The 15,571-nt window shown below is 48.7% G+C and overlaps 1 protein-coding gene across 3 annotated transcripts in view; it reads left to right on the top strand.

The window, feature by feature from the left end:
* The window catches only part of ABCB6 (ATP binding cassette subfamily B member 6 (Langereis blood group)), a 45,558-nt gene that overhangs the window by 24,668 nt on the left and 5,319 nt on the right, over positions 1 to 15,571 (top strand). For all 3 annotated transcript variants that reach the window (XM_054971284.1, XM_054971283.1, XM_054971285.1), the window contains exons 11-18: positions 7,427 to 7,503; positions 10,166 to 10,229; positions 10,626 to 10,711; positions 11,384 to 11,441; positions 11,611 to 11,715; positions 13,771 to 13,945; positions 14,456 to 14,568; positions 14,922 to 15,016. In XM_054971284.1, coding sequence (XP_054827259.1) covers positions 7,427 to 7,503; positions 10,166 to 10,229; positions 10,626 to 10,711; positions 11,384 to 11,441; positions 11,611 to 11,715; positions 13,771 to 13,945; positions 14,456 to 14,568; positions 14,922 to 15,016 — 773 coding nt within the window. The remainder of the gene's footprint in view (positions 1 to 7,426; positions 7,504 to 10,165; positions 10,230 to 10,625; positions 10,712 to 11,383; positions 11,442 to 11,610; positions 11,716 to 13,770; positions 13,946 to 14,455; positions 14,569 to 14,921; positions 15,017 to 15,571) is intronic.

Genomic DNA, 15,571 nt, shown 5'->3' on the forward strand with positions numbered 1-15,571 from the left:
GGCGCAGGCCAGCCGCCGGAGAATTTTCTAGAGCTTCCATGGCTCCGAAGGGGCCGTTTGTCGCGCGCCTCAGCGACCGTTTTCCCGCCCAAACGGTCACGTGATCCTCCAGCGACCAACGGCCCCTTCCCTCAGTTCTCTTCTTGCCGCCGCTTGGAGAGAACGTGAGCTTCGTTGCTCTGTGCTTTTTTGTGCTTCGTGCTTTATTCTGACTGATTGCTTGGCTTTTGACTTCGGACTTCGTGACCTCGACTATTCTTCGGATCTCGTTTTGGACTTTGTTGTGGACTCGGTAATTTGACTCGGACTGTTTTTGACCTTCCTTTCGCGTGCCCCTGAAGATGGCCTCAAAGGCTCTCTTCAAGCATTGCCTCCAATGCCACACGAAGATGGCCAAGACCGATGGCCATGAACTGTGCCTGTTCTGTTTGGGGGAGACCCATAATGTGACGGCCTGTAAGATTTGCCAGGGCTTCACCAGCAAGGCCCGGCAGGAGCGCAAGGCCCGACTGAACTCCTCCCTGTGGCAGAAGGTCATGTCCGGAGGCGCTCCGTTGCCCTCCTCCAAGGCCGGCCCAAGCCCCTCTGCCGAACGGCATTCCAGAGCTGGCTCAGTGGCCTCCGCGAGGTCGGGGTCGAAACCGCGTCCCCCGAGTGCCTCGGCGTCGAGAGCGGCCTCTCCAGCGCAGGGACCGGTGCGGCCGCCCCGTAGCGCGTCATCTACCAGGTCGGATCCGAGACCAGCTTCGGAACCGAGGATCCTGGTACCGAGTCCCCGGTCGGAACCGACGGCCGGATCGGTTCCGATGAAGCCTAAGAGGTCGAAGCCGAGGTCCCCTTCGAAGGCGAGGAGCGCGTCGGTTCCGAGGTCTTCTTTGGAACCAGCGAAGAAGAAGAAGAAGACCAAGCATCATCGGTCGCCGCGTCCCGCTCCTCAGGAGGAGGTCATCGTGCTTCCTCACACGCCTTCCCCTCACTTGGGCTCCCCGGAGCCAGAAGACATCTCCGTGCAGGTGCCGGATCCGATGGCCTTCGAGACGGTGCCCGCGGAATTCTCGTCGGGGCCGGAGCCGAGCCCGCACCGTCGGAGCCGACCATCGCTCGCCCTTCGGTCGCCGAGGCTGGAACCGAGCCCGTCTCCTCGTCGGAGCCGTCCGTCGCCTGTCCGTCCGTCTCCACCTCTGGTCGGTCGTGAGCGGCATGGTTCCGGGGACAGTGCCCGATCAGTCCGGTCCACTGCATCCCGGCATCGGCAGGCTTCCTACCTCCCCTCGCCATACCGTTGCCAATGGGAGGGGGCACCTGCGGGCTTCTCCGTGTCGGAACCGAGGCCTTCGACATCGAGGTCGGCGTGGGCTCCCCCTCCGCTCCAGGTTCCGGAATCCCAGCTCGGTTCCGATGAGGAGGATGGGGAGAGCTTTGGCGGCTACCAGTCGGAGTCCTGGTCCGAACCATCGCCGGCTGAGGAGCTAGTGCCATCTGCGGACTCGCCATTCGAGGACCTCCGCATCTACGCCGACCAGATGGCAAGGATGGCCAAGGCTCTCGAGATGGACATCTCTTCGGCAGTTCCCCAGACCAAGGACAAGCTCCTCAAACGTATCTATGGGGATAATCCGGCGTACGTTGGCTTCCCCATGCTCGAGGGTATTGAGGAGATTGTGGAGAAGGTGTGGCAGGTGCCCTGTGATCAACCTCCAACATCCAAGCGCATCGAGCAGCTTTACAAGATTAAGCAGGGCACCTGGCCGGCGTTGGTGAAACACCCTCCACCTTCCTCCTTGGTCACAGAGGAATTCAACCCCCGACGATCGGGTCACTCCTCGGTGCCTGCCGATAAAGAGGGCAAGAAGCTTGATGCCATGGGCAGGCGCCAGTACGTCGTCGCTTCGCTGGGTCTGAGGATTGCCAACTACCAGACCATCATGGCAGGGTACCAGCTGTACCTCTGGGAGAAGTTGGCATCCTATACCCGGGACCTCCCTCCTGAGCAGAAGGCTGTGGTGTCCCTGCTGCAAACAGAGGCTGTCCGGCTGTCTAAACAGCAAATGAACGCTGGGAGCTACGCTGCTGACACTGCTGCTAGAGGGATGGCTTCGGCGGTGGTCCTCAGGCGCCACTCCTGGTTGCGGTCTACGGCCCTGTCCCAGGAGGTGCGTTCCAGGGTGGAGAGCATGCCCTTTGAAGGGGACTCGCTGTTCTCCAAATCGACCGACGAGACCCTGAAAAAGAAAAAAGAGGACAGGCAGACGGCGCGGTCCTTGGGTCTGGCTCCAGCGGACAAGCCCTCCTCCAGGTCACGGTACGCTCCCCGGTCCGGCCCTTACCACTACCAGGGCAGATACCAACAGCAGCGGCCGGGCTACCATCAGTATCCTGCCTACCAGCAGCGGCCTTACCCTCCCGCACAACAGCAGAGGAGGCGTCGGCCCTTCAAGCCTCGTCAGGCACAGCAACCGGCCCAGCAGAAAGACCAGCAGGGCGCCGGGAGGCAGTACTGACGGGTCGCGCCAGCCGTATCCCCGAACTTTTCGGACAGACTTAGTCCACTCCTCTCTGAGTGGGAGTCAATAACATCTGACTCATGGGTCTTAACTATTGTTGAACTGGGGTACGGGCTGGAGTTTGTTGAGCTGCCTAGATGCAGTTCACCCCTGACAGCTGTCAATAACACTATGGCCGAGCTGGATGCGGAGATCGTGTCGCTCTTGGCCAAGGGTGCTGTGGAAGAATTGCCCTATGAGTACTCTGTAAAGGGTTTCTTCTCTAGGTTCTTCCTGGTCCCTAAGAAGGATGGGGGCTTACGTCCCATTTTAGATCTGAGGGGCCTTAATGCCTTCCTCAAGGTGACCAAATTCAAAATGGTTACGTTGGCGGCTGTGATCGCCTTACTGAGGCAAGGGGATTGGTTTGCGGTTCTTGACTTAAAGGACGCATACTTTCACGTGGGCATACGGAAGGAGCACAGGAAGTACCTGAGTTTTGTTTACCGGCAAAGGGTTTTCCGGTATAAGGTGCTCCCCTTTGGCCTGTCCACTGCCCCACGAGTGTTCACGAAATGTGTGGCCCCTGTGGTTTCCTTCCTGCGGGAAGAAGGCTGTACCATCTTTCCGTACCTCGATGACTGGCTCATCGTGGCTGAATCGGAGTCTAGGCTGGTGCAGGACATTGGCTTGGTACTTAGCACTTGCCAACGCCTGGGGCTCCTGGTGAACTTGGAGAAATCCAAACTGGTGCCCAGCTGCAAGGTGTCCTACATTGGCGCACTGTTAGACTCTGTGGAGGGTAAGGCCCTGCTCCCCTTGGAGAGGGCTCGGTCCCTAAGGGGTCTGGTGTCCATGTTTAAAAGGAACCGATTCCAGTCTGTGCGCACTATCCAGTGCCTACTAGGGCATATGGCAGCGGCCACCTCTGTGGTGCCTTTCGCTAGGCTGCGTATGCGCCCTCTCCAGAACTGGTTTGTGCGGAGGTACGATGCTCTGCTGCACCCTCCGTCCCTCAAATTCTCTATCCCGAGGGTCATCCTCTCCTCCTTGGACTGGTGGCTGTCTGATGACAACTTGTTTAAGGGGACCCCTTTTGGGTATCAACACCATGACATCACGGTTACCACTGATGCCTCTCTGTTGGGATGGGGGGCTTACTGTGGTGATGTGTCTGTGCAAGATGTCTGGTCTGACAGGGAAAAGACCCTCCATATCAATGTGCTTGAACTAAGGGCCATTCGTTTCGCACTTGTGTCTCTTACAGCACTGCTGAGAAATCGTCAGGTGTTGGTGCAGACGGACAACACGACTGCCATGTACTACGTGAATCAGCAGGGGGGCACAGTGTCCATGGCCCTGTGCCGGGAAGCCACACTCACTTGGCAGTGGGCTATCAAGAACGGCGTGTCGCTCCGTGCTATACACGTGGCTGGGTCAGACAATGCCCGGGCAGATGCCCTCAGCAGGGTCCCTTTACTGGACCACGAGTGGGAACTGAACGTAGAGTGCGTTGGGCCGATCTTCCAGATGTGGGGTCATCCAGTGATAGACGTGTTCGCCACTGCGGCAACCACCAAGGCCCACACGTTCTGTTCCAGGGCAGGGAGCGACCCCCTCTCTATTGGGGATGCCTTCCAGTTTACGTGGACGCAGGGCTTGCACTACATGTTTCCTCCGTTCCCCTTGATTCCCAGGGTCCTGTGCAAGATAGAGGAGGACGGGACGGACTGCATCCTAGTGGCCCCCTTCTGGCCACGGCAGGTTTGGTTCCCGAAGCTCCTGCGAATGTCCCAACGGACGTATGTGAGTCTGCCCCCTCGGCAAGACCTTCTCCTAAACGGGAGCCTAGTCCACCACGATCCCAAGAAGCTGCACCTAACGGCTTGGCGGATCGTTCCTCCCCGATAGGCTTTACTGACGAGGTGCAGAGGGTCCTCCTGAATGCTCGTCGGCCATCCACTAGGCGCGCTTATGCGGCCAAGTGGCGCAGGTTTGAGCTCTGGGCACTTGCCAGAGGGGTGGTGCCTGACAGCAGTCCCTTGGGGGTTGTGTTCGAGTATTTGTGCCACTTGCGTGGCCTGGGTTTGAAGGTGTCCTCCCTCAAGGTCCACCTGGCAGCGATATCAGCTGCTCACACCCGTGTTGAGGGTGCTACGGTGTTTTCTCACCCACAATCCCGCCAGTTCCTTAAGGGCATGTACAATCTTTACCCGCCTGTGTCGGCGCCAGTGCCTCAGTGGTCACTGTCTTTGGTGCTCTCACGTCTCATGTTGTCTCCATTTGAACCTATGGCTACATGCCCCTTGGATATGCTATCCTACAAGGTAGCATTCTTGGTGGTCGTCACATCGGCCAGAAGGGTCAGTGAGCTGTCTGCACTGCGGTCTGACCCTCCCTTTCTTGTGTTTCATCCCAACAAGGTGGTCCTGCGTCCCTGCCTCGGGTTCCTGCCCAAGGTGGTGTCCGCCTTCCACCTCTCGCAGGATATCTCACTACCTGCGTTCTTTCCTCAACCTTCCTCTAAAGGGGAAAAGGCCCTTCATTCCCTAGACTTGAAGAGGGCCCTAGCCTATTACCTGGATAGGACGAAGGGATTCCGCACCTGTCCTCACCTGTTTGTATGTTTTGGGGCCAAGGACAAGGGTAACAGGGCTTCCTCACAGACCCTGTCTAGGTGGATTGTGACGGCCATTAGCAAGGCCTATTCCCTGGCAGGGGTGGCTTGCCCGCTTCATGTCAGAGCCCACTCCACGCGGTCCCAAGCATCCTCTTCGGCACTCCTCAGGGGGGTGCCCCTGGTTAACATTTGTAAAGCAGCCACATGGTCCTCTGCAGACACCTTTGTCAGGCATTACGCCGTTGATGTCAATGCGGAGCAGGATGTATCTGTGGCCAAGGCTGTCTTACACTCCCTCTTTTCCTGAGGGAGTTTTGGTATGACTTTCTTGGCGTACCTGTTGGGTACCCTTGAGTGAAAGTGTGTATATATGTACCTGGGGGTGTGTATATATGTAAATATTGGGTATTTATGTGTCCTTACACAGTATCTTTACATAGATGTATATAGGCATATCTATTTATTGTTGTTCTTGTTTGCTTAATAAAATTGTGTTGGACTTCACCCCCGCCTTCCTTATTGTGTGAAGCTTGGTACACTCCCATGTGTGGAGGCACAGAAGAACGAAGATGAAAACAGGGTTAACATACCTGTAACTTATGTTCATCGAGTTCTTCTGTGCTGACACACAACCCTCCCTCCTACCCCGCTGTGAACTCCAATGCACAATAATGTGATGGCTGTAACGGAAATTGGTGTTTTTAAGGTGTTATGGCTGAGGTGTGTTGGTCAAGCGGCGGCAAGGGAGAACTGAGGGAAGGGGCCGTTGGTCGCTGGAGGATCACGTGACCGTTTGGGCGGGAAAACGGTCGCTGAGGCGCGCGACAAACGGCCCCTTCGGAGCCATGGAAGCTCTAGAAAATTCTCCGGCGGCTGGCCTGCGCCTGCGCAGTCCCCATGTGTGTCAGCACAGAAGAACTCGATGAACATAAGTTACAGGTATGTTAACCCTGTTTTCTCCAGCATACAATTGCCTATGCAAATTGCTATTCTTCCCATCATGGGAAAGAGATATGAGGGTCTGGTACTTGCAGGTGTGGTAGCAGCTTGGGAGTTGCAATTTTGAGGGGAGAAGTAGCAAAAAAGAGAGAGTAATGTAGTCCCACCCCCATGTTTGGTACTCTTCTCTTTTTGGTTGCAGCCTCTTAGGCTGCTTTCAGTTTAAACTAGGCCTTAAGTTTGAATTGTGCATGTTTCTTGCCCACTCTCTTAATTAAATTTGTCTGGGGGGCATATTTAATGGGTAGTCACTCCCACCTTCCACAAAGAGATTGAAAAAATATTCCATTCATCCTTTCCAAATCTGGAATTTTCAATGGAGTAATTAAGAAATGATAAATATCTGGTATAACAACACCAAAAAAATTAGAATAAGGTGTTTCTAGCCCATGTGATTTTGAAAGAAAAAAGGTCTTTTGGGGGCAGTACTTGTTTTTGTAAAATCTGACCACTGAGGCTGCAATTTAAAGGAAAAGACTGGCTTGATGGAAATAGGGCCCCTAAACCCTTAAACCATTTGCTTGCCAAAATCATTCCCACTATTGTAGAGAAAATTTGTAGGTTTTGTTAGTAGCAATTTTCTTTGTGAAAATGGCCATAAGGGAGAGGGTTAAGAAGTCCTTCTCCCCCATGTCACTTTGTTTCCTCAGATTGCATCCTCAGTGGCTGAATTTTATAAAAACAGTAATTGCTCCTTTAAAGATTCACAACCTCAAGACTTTTCAGTGGTCAAGAAGTGAGGATTACCACCTCTGTCTCTCTATATCTCTTCTCCAGTAAACCGCCCCCCCACCAATTCTTTCATCAACCCATTCCATAACTGACATACATTATTTTTTTAAAGAATACATTGTGATTTGCCTTTTTTCAGAGTACACATCTATCTGTCAGCAATAACTAGAGTAAAAAGAAAAGTTCCTCCATGTGTGAGGGGAATAGAAGGGAATGATGGACTAACTGGGCTGTTGGGAGATGCATCTGTCCTCATTCAAGGAATTGGCTCAATTTTTCAACACACACAGCTGCCTACATACATATAGAGCCACAGGTGATTGTGTTATAATGATGGATTCACACAGAGGTCAAGGATTTCTTCTCCCTCATATTTAAACCTCATTTTCAATGAAAAAAATTGAACAAGGGGAACAAAGGCCCATCTCTTTCCCTCACAGTTAATACAGCTCCTACTTCCTCCACATTAAAGGGTAAGGCCATTCAAAGACTGAGCACAGCCTTACATACAGAGATAACCTAAGCATTCACATGTTGTGTCACAGGGAGGCTCCCTCACTTTGGCTCTGACCCACATGTCTGTTTCCTCCAGGTGGGCGATTATGTTCTCTTTGGCACGTATATCATCCAGCTGTACACCCCACTCAACTGGTTTGGCACCTACTACAGGTAATAATAACAACAGCAACAACATTTGATTTATATACCGCCCTTCAGAACAACTTAACGCCCACTCAGAGCAGTTTACAAAGTATGTTGTTATTATCCCCACAGCAAACACCTTGTGAGGTGGTTGGGGCTGTGAGAGCTCCTAGAAGCTGTGATTGACTCAAGGTCACCCAGCTAGCTTCAGGTGGAAGAGTGGGGAATCAAACCTGGTTCTTTAGATTAGAGTCCCGCGCTCTTAACCACTACACCAAACCTCATAAGTAGTCATGTTCTTTTTTTGAAGTAGCAACGTGTGGTATAAAAGAAGAATGTTTTGATGAAATTTGGAAGGCTTTGTCAACACAGGTACAGACTGGGATGTTGTGGGAGTAATCATCTTCATCCATGCACTGCCACCCTGATGTTCCGTTGTGTTGTAAGATGACTGTGGGTCAAACAAGAAGGGCAATTCAATTGATAGCAAAGATTGGGGGCATTTTTTTTAAATCCATCATAAGACTAGGGACTGTTCAGCCAATCAGGAAAAAAAATCTGGTGGGGGATGTGATGATGCTTTACAAATGTAACATAAGCAAGGGGACAAATTTGTCGGGGCGAATGAGATGAAAACAAATGAAGATGTTGCCTATTCATATTTCCCTTCTAAATTAATTATTAAGGGGGGGTTAAAAAAATTGCACTCTCAACTAAAAGTTGATATGAAAATGGCAACTGGATCAAAACAGGCATACTACAACAGCAGCATAAACATTTTAAAAAACAATAAGCATCTTTTGACTAGTATAAAATGGTAAAATGGAGCTATTGTTAAAGAATGTCAAGAACAGCATCAAACGTAAACACATGTAGAACAGGAATATATGTTGAGGTAGAAACCACAAAAAGCTATAAAAATGAGAATCTGCTAAAACCAGAATAAAGCAATTCTGGGATATAAAAGCCTAGGATATGAGGAACATTAACAAATTGGGCACAGGTGAATGGTTACGGGGAGAGGATTTCAGCAATACAATGATGGAATTAGTCCTGCCTCCAGTGTCCATGCACCTTGCTCAGAGCAAAGTACTGAATGGCTTAGTTGTCCAGCAAGCTTGTATGGGAGCAGGTCATCCTGCAGACACCTTGGCCTGAGATCAGTTAGAGCGTTAAAAGCAAGAACCAGAGCTATAAATGTATACCCAGAAACAAATTGGTTCTCCCTGGTAAGGTAGGTATGTTCACTTTAATCAATTCCTGTTGGTAGTCTTGCTGTGGTGTTTTAAACCTGTTGAGGTTTCTGAACAGTCTTTAAAGACAGCCCATGTCTGAAAAGGATGCTCATAAATTAGAAGGCAAATTATAAACACTGTGGGAGAAGGCAAATTATAAACACTGTGAGTAAGATACCTTTCAGAATGAAATGAAGAGCAAAAGAGGATGAAAGTATATGGTGAAATAAGCATTGAATAGACTGTATGGACTAAATATATTAAAACATAACCTCCAGACTAGTGCAGAATGTCAAGTTCTGGCAGTTAGATCCACATAGTACTCCACTGCACACACTCCAGTGTATGAGTTAAAGTTACTTTATTAGAGATCCATCAGTATCAGCATACACAGACAATGGTATTGGCAGAAATGACATGTAGAGGTTTGGAGGGGTTAGTTATAGGGAAAGTTCCTGCCTGTAGGATATGGACGGTTAGGATTCTGACACGAAAGAGCTGGGAGGGGGTTTGAGACAGGAGGAGAGAAGAACTGGAGGAAAGAAGCAAAAAATGAAGTCATTTTCATTTCCCATTCTCAAGCCAGCACTCAAGGACACATTCTTGAGTGGATGCGAAAACAAAAGTAGACACCACAGTAGGCAAATGTTAGATAAGCAACTCCCAGCCAAACAGGCCACCTATGTGCAACTTCACATTCTCTCAGAGGATCAGTACAGAGCACAGAATACAGAAAATACTCATGGCAGATATGTAGACAGACATATATGACACAGATACAGACAGTTCACTGATTCAGGAATGCTACTGTGATCGCTCGGTAGTATCTGATCTCCATGGTGGGCTAATGGTTTGAAAAAATCTTAATACTTATCAGAATATTGAGCTCAATATGGAGTTAGTTTCTCCAAAGCATAGTTAACAGTCAGAGCCTTGAGATTATTATACAAGTTGTTTTCCTCTACATTTTTCTAGGCAAAGTTTCTCTCACTGTTGCATAGATTATTCTGGCTTATATATCTTACAGCTCCAATAATGGAGAACAACCAGAAGACTACCTCAATGCTAGAAAGGTTATTGCAGGCTTGAAAACTGAACCCACCCTGCCTTGGTCATTGTAAATTTGTTTTCAGGAAAAGCTTTATTTTTTCCCAAGATTTTTGGCTTGCCCTCCCACTGCTGAAGCATCAGAGAGGGTTTCAAAGGAGGTGTGATAGCATTTAGTGTGAACATGTGTTAATGGTTTAGAAGCATTTGCTGGTGGGGGAGACATGACAGATGGGGTTTGCTTTCATGCTTGAGCTCTAATTGATTGCCATATTTGATGTGTGAATACATGGCTTTCCCACTTCTTCCTCCTCCCTTTGCTAGTGAGGGAATAGGATAGTTCCCTTACCCACTCCACCACCACCTGGTAGTCAGTCCTGCAGTAGAGGCTCTGTTTTCCTTTTCAGAATGATCCAGGCTTCATTTATTGACATGGAGAACATGTTTGAGCTCTTCAATGAGGAGCAGGAGGTAGGTATAGGCTATGACCATGCTGCAGTGGGTCAACTACACTCCTCTTCCTGGAAAGGGTGCCCTATATCTGTCAGATCAGCTCTCTCTCCCCTGCCCAACATATATCTAATAGCGACAAGTGGCCTTCCCATCTGCAGAAGGGTGTGGCATTGCCCACAGCTAGGAATAAAAATATGAAATCAACAAAAGTGTGGGTTAAAAAAAACTTAAAAGTTGACATATGCATGTACAAAGACAGTGAAAAATGCTAGCAACCCAAGATGACACATGAAGATGTCAAAAAAGAAATTGGCCCGAGAGAAGGGGACACCAGGAGGATGGGCAAGGGAGACTAACAAGGGTTTGTCTAGCTGGTTTGAGAACATGTGATCTTACAGTTTTGTTAACTGACAGGTGATAGATGAGCCAGGTGCTGCAGATCTTCGGTTTATGTCAGGACGCGTGGAGTTTGAGAATGTTCACTTCGGCTATGTGGATGGGTAAGATAGGAGGTATAGTAACAGTAAGTGTGTGGAGTGAGTCTGCAAATGAAGGGTGGAATGAAAGACTGAAGAAATGAATGCCAGTAACGAAGGAGTTGTGAGTGAATGAGTCTAAGGGGGCAGGTGTGAGGCTTATGGTGTTCAGTCTGAATAACCCTGTCTTACTAAAGCTTCTGCAGTAGAAGTCTGCAAGTGACTTCTATGTAGGAATGTCTTGCTCTTCCCATTAACCTGGAACCAATAGAAATGGGGCAAGAGGGCATGTCCTCTTGAGGGAAATCATGGGTCTGGTGGAATACAGTGGTCAGAGGCTTTTCCCTCACCGTATATATACCAGATGCACCCCATTCTTCAAGTCATCTCCCTTACTCATGCACATAGATGTACCATGGGGTACCCCTACCCACTTTTAAACATATATCCAGGATGCATTGGAGGAAAAGAGGAACATAAGCAGCCCAGCTTTATGAGAAGGGCACATAACTGTGTTCTTTTGCACTTTCACAAATTCTACCATGCCATTGTCTAATGCATAACATGAACAGGGTTTGTGACCATAATATTTGGAGGAGTGGGGAGATGCACAGGCAGGTGAATAAGATGCAGGTAGCTTCAGCAGGATGGTGAAGGATTTGATAAATAGTTGATTACTTTTGTTTACTCTCCCAGGCGTGAAGTCCTGCATGATATTTCTTTCACAGTGATGCCTGGACAAACCCTGGCACTGGTAAGGAAAGACAGAGGTCTAGTATAAAGAATGGTGTCTTCTGATGAACCCTTTCCTCTCTCTGCAATGGAGAGAAGTGGCATCTCCCACAGAAAGGCCCTTGACAGAGACTTCCCTGTCTCCCCATATGCTGTCTCCATCCTGACATCACCTCTCCTTTATCTATTAGGTTGGAGCTTCTGGCTCAGGAAAAAGCACTGTCATTCGTCTGCTGTTCCGCTTCTATGATGTGTGGGGAGGCTGCATCCGAATTGATGGTCAGGACATATCCAAGGTAAGGAAGTTGTTGCATTATGGGGGTTGGAGCTTGATGGAGGATTGTCCATCTAAGAACAGGGAGCAGAGAGGAGGTGGTGGAAGGGAACTGTATTTAAAGGAGAACCATCTCTTGAAAGAAGCTGATGTCAGTGGAGTCAGAGTACCTGGCCAAATGTTGCAGTAGAAAAGGCTAAAATATTCTTTGAGTGGCTTTTCAATGAAGCCACTCTGTGATCCCCATATTTGCCTGGTACCCATTAGAGGATGGCTGTCTCAGTTGTGCCCTAGCTTACCAAGGACATGGGATGGAGCAGTGATAGAGTGCCAGGCTAAACAGACCATTGTTCTGAACTTTTAAGGCAGTTGTCACACTCAACAAGAAGCAGGTAATAGCAAGAGGCGGTTTTATGATGGACTAGGTTTTGGAGGGTGGGGGCACATCTAGATTCTTGAGAGACCTAGGTTCTGAAATATCTTTGGACACTCACTAAGGAACAACTTAAGATAACTGGGAAGAGCAGAATGTACAAAAGAGGAAAAAAATATCTGAAATCTTTTCTGGAGAACACCACAATGGACATTGAAAGGTTTTTGGTCACGTAGAAGGTTTTGAAAAGGAATCAAGAACTTGGAGTTAATAGTAGACTTATTCCCAAGCATCTGAGAAACTGTTTTAACAAATGGAAAATTCACCAGTGTGGTGTGCTTCTTGGTGAGAAGGTAGGTTCTTCCAGCATTTCAAATGCAGATTTAGTTTACCAGTTTACATTGTTGGTGGCCAGTATCTTTTTGGCAAGTGTGCCATAAACCAAGGATAGAGTATGAGATGGTGGTACTTTAATGCAGAATTCCCTTGGCCTGGGCATTGTACTTCAGATGGCATGAGGCTGTACAGGAAGATGCTGTTGCTATGACGTTTGTCAGAATCCAGTGGGCATCTTTGTGTGTCTGTGTCTGAACAAATGTTGCTCAGGGTTCTCCTGAGCACACACACATCCAGCTGCTTAATTGCAGTTTCATGTTTGCTGCCCCCAGCAAAGCAGAGATGTGTGATTCCATTTAGGGATGGATGAAAGGGTTGCGTTGGGGAAAGCACAGCTGCAGTGTGACTCCGTCTCCATCCTTCCCCTGGCCACCCAAGCTCAATGAAGAAGGACCATAAGGATATCTGGGAGAGAGATTCCTAGATGCCCCATCTGGGTGCCAGGATTTCCTAGGGGTCTGGAGGAGGACTGAAGGGCAGCTGCTCCTTTCATGTCTGTTCCAGCTGTTGGCTGTCTCCTCTTTGAATATGTTTGGTTCCACCTACCCACACTTTGGCCTCTTTTGTATCATTTTGCCTCTTCTGCTGGGTCCCATTAACCTAGTTATTGCACTAGAATATCTAGGAAGCAAAGCTGGAGGAGATGAGTTAAATAGCACATGGCTTATCTGTGGCTGGAGACAGGCTGCTGTTTTTAGGAGAGTTGGTGGTGCCTTGAAATAGGCTGCCCATGATGTACACATACATTTATTTTATCTCACTATCACCTTTGGTCAAACCTTCCATATTTTTCAAGCAATACTAAATGTATTCAACCTGTTTGCCAAAGGAGACAATAGGGGGAACACAGACAATGTTCATTGTGATCCCTTTTCCAAAATGCCTGCATCTCTCAGGTGAATGGCAGAAGACTACATCTCCGTTCTTTCTCTTCTTCCCCCTATATGCCAAGAGACTGGATCGACTCACATAGCACTCCTGAGGCTATAATGGCAATCAGTAAGATTTATATTGATCACAAGAGATGAAAATCGTAAGGCTCTGATGTTCTATGAGTGACCAGGCTACCCCAACTGCCAAAACACCAAGTCTTCTCTGAACTTTGGCATTGGGTAGCCCAAAAATTTGCCTCCGCTGGCAGGCAAAATGGTGGCTGCTCAGAGAAACTCTACATACTAAACTTCCCATAAAACTAAGATAGCCCTGCCATGTTTTGAGACACGACTTCTATTCCAGGACATATTCTGAGCCTTGTACACTGCCCTTTCTCTCTCACCATTCTGCTCCTTGATCTTTCTGTGCCTACAGGTGAAGCAGACCTCATTGCGTGCCTGCATTGGTGTGGTGTCCCAAGACATCGTTCTCTTTAATGACACCATTCGCGAAAACATCCGCTATGGACGTGTTGATGCCACCAATGAAGAGGTGACAGAGGCAGCAATGACAGCAAATATCCACGAGCGTATTATTTCCTTCCCTGATGGTAAGAGTGATTCTTCATCTCTGGTTTTATCCTCCCTGCCCCCTCCTCAATTTAATCAAGACATTCTTATTGGGTTTCTAGGATGGTATGAAATACAATAGTCCCGTCAAATTAACTGTAAGTAAAAATGCTTGTTCTACAAATGAATAGGTGACAGTCCAGCCTCCTTTTATCCTCCAAACTCTGTAACAGCTTGAATGCTAGAGGTTTTGGCCAATGAGAGATGTAGGATTGGCCCTTGAGATTCTCTGTTCAGAGTTTTACTATACTTCCTGTTCCATTTTTTTTTCAAAAGGTGCCATGGGCAATAGAATTGGGGATTGGCAAAAGTGTGTTATTGAAATATCAGATCTCCTTTTGTGGTACATCTGGAAGGTGTAATCAGATATTACAGCTGGCCAGAGGTATATGGCAACTCTGTCCAAATGATAGGAGTCACATAGTGGTGCCTACATGGCTGTTCTCTCTTAGCACTACTTTTTTTCCTCTTTGGCTGTTGGTTCTTGGCAGGTTATGAGACACAAGTTGGTGAGCGAGGTCTTAAGTTGAGTGGTGGGGAGAAGCAGCGAGTCGCTATTGCCCGCACCATTTTGAAGAACCCCAAAATCATCCTCTTTGATGAGGTAAGGAAGGTGACCGTGATCTTTACCTGCCTGCCAGTTCTTAAGGCCAGCTGATGCTTGCCCTTTTCCCCCTTCTGTGCCTCTTCTCCTGTCCTGCAGTCTAAACCTTGGGAAGTCTTGGGAGGAGGGTGACATTCGTCCTCACTGATCGCCATTATGTTCAAGCTACTATCATCTCTGAGCTGAGGCCAGTGATGGCAGCAGTGCAGAGCATGTCTCAGCTTTTGGACAAGGTACCCAACATAGCATGTTCATCAATGGGCCAGAAGATTGTCATTGACACTGGGCATCAGAGGCCATGATCTTCCGTTCTCCACCCACCCACAAACCCTCACTGTGCCTGGATTTTACAGGCGACCTCAGCGCTGGACACTAAGACTGAAAGAAACATCCACACATGCCTGGCCAAAGTGTGTGCAGACCGCACCACCATTATTGTAGCTCACAGGTAAAGGCTTCTGGGATGGACCCTGTCACTGGAGCTGTGTGCTCATGGTTTCAACATGATTGCAGCTTAAAGGGAATGCTTCACTTAGGGGAGCAGCTGTGGTGTAGTGTAAGAGCCTCTGCTTGGCATGCAGAAAGTTGAAGGTTCAGTCCCCAGCATCTCCAATTAAAAGGAACAAGTGAGATGAAAGACTCTCCCTGAGACCCTAAAGAGCTGTTGCTAGTCTGAGTAGACAATACCAACCTTGATGGACTGATGGTTTGATTCTGTATGAGGCATCTTCCTGCGTCCATGTGTCTGGCTTGTGAGATAAGCGTCACCCAAGCTGCATGCAGAGTCAGGGTCTCTCTGACGTGCTGGGATCACATTGGTTAAATATTAAGAAAAAATTAACTACCTGTCGGTGCACTCCAGAAAGAGACAAACTCTTATGCGTTCATGCAGGGGTAGGACTTAAAATCCTCTGGTTTCAGTGTGCAGCTTTTCTGAATTGACTGCTCTATAAGAGCTGCTCTGCTCAGTTGGACTGATCATATTCCAGCAATGGCCAGCCCA

The sequence above is a fragment of the Eublepharis macularius genome, chromosome 2 (genome assembly GCF_028583425.1).
Source record: "Eublepharis macularius isolate TG4126 chromosome 2, MPM_Emac_v1.0, whole genome shotgun sequence".
Lineage (NCBI taxonomy): Eukaryota > Metazoa > Chordata > Lepidosauria > Squamata > Eublepharidae > Eublepharis > Eublepharis macularius.